This window comes from Procambarus clarkii, chromosome 6 (assembly GCF_040958095.1).
Source record: "Procambarus clarkii isolate CNS0578487 chromosome 6, FALCON_Pclarkii_2.0, whole genome shotgun sequence".
Taxonomy (NCBI): domain Eukaryota; kingdom Metazoa; phylum Arthropoda; class Malacostraca; order Decapoda; family Cambaridae; genus Procambarus; species Procambarus clarkii.
Window position 1 is genome coordinate 27,579,992 of NC_091155.1, and position 999 is coordinate 27,580,990.

The 999-nt window shown below is 62.3% G+C and overlaps 1 protein-coding gene across 1 annotated transcript in view; it reads left to right on the forward strand.

Annotated features, from left to right (window-relative positions):
• Positions 1-457: 457 nt before the first annotated feature.
• LOC123754061 (achaete-scute homolog 2) overlaps positions 458-999 on the forward strand; it is an 11,542-nt gene continuing 11,000 nt past the window's right edge. The window contains exon 1 of the mRNA XM_045736212.2: positions 458-999. This exon is cut by the window's right edge and continues 431 nt beyond it. Coding sequence (XP_045592168.1) covers positions 564-999 — 436 coding nt within the window. The 5' untranslated portion in view covers positions 458-563.

Genomic DNA, 999 nt, shown 5'->3' on the forward strand with positions numbered 1-999 from the left:
CTTCAAACATCGCCACAGCTCTTCTGAAGGCGATATATGGCGTCGTTGTGGCTTCTGGAGGCGGCCACGGAAGAGCGGTGGGGGGGAAGGTGGTTACTCCTGCTGGAGTAACTGGGCCCCAGCGACGGAGGCGGCGTGGTAGTGTGATAATGAAGGTGGAGTGTGAGAGTGTGTAGTGGTGTGGCGGGTGCTGGCGGGGGCCCCACGCTGCCGGCACGCGCCCTGGTCGCGCGCCTCGCCACGCGCCCCTACCGCCTGCCAACTCTCGCCATATCGTCAACTACCGCACCTCGTTTCTCGCCGCTAAAGAAGCTTTTCGCGGTGGAAATTTGACGCAATGGTTCGTAAAGCAGCACGTCGTGAGGTCCACTTCGATGGATAGTTGATGGTGGAAGGGATTGCGTGCGTGTGGGAAATGTTTGCGTGTTGGGAGCGGGAGCGGGACGGTCACCTGGCCGCGGTGGGCGTGGCCTAGCGCACCGAGGTTATAAATACAAGAGGCGCGAGTTTTGGGGTAGTTAGTAGAGGTCCGCCGCTTGTGCCGCACGCGTCATTCCAGCAGGATGTCGGCCATCACCACACAGCGCCTGGTGCCTATCCGTCCGTCGCCGCACAAGGGCCTAACTGTCCCAAAGACCATGACAGTGATCACCACGGCCGGCTCCCCGGCCACCTTAACGCCGCCCAAGACGGGGATAAAAAGGAAGCTCTCGGAACCCAGTCCCGACCCCGTCAAGTGCAAGCGACGCATCAACTTCGGCGTCGGGTACGTGGTGTCGCCGGCGCCCGTGGCGGTCGCGCGTCGCAACGCCCGCGAGAGGAACCGCGTCAAGCAGGTCAACAACGGCTTCGCGACGCTCCGACAGCACATCCCAGGCGCCGCCAAGGCCAAAAAGATCAGCAAAGTGGAGACGCTGAAGCAGGCGGTGGATTACATCAGATCCCTCCAGGAGCTGCTGGAGGACCACGACTCGCTGATGCGCCACACCAACACCCTGG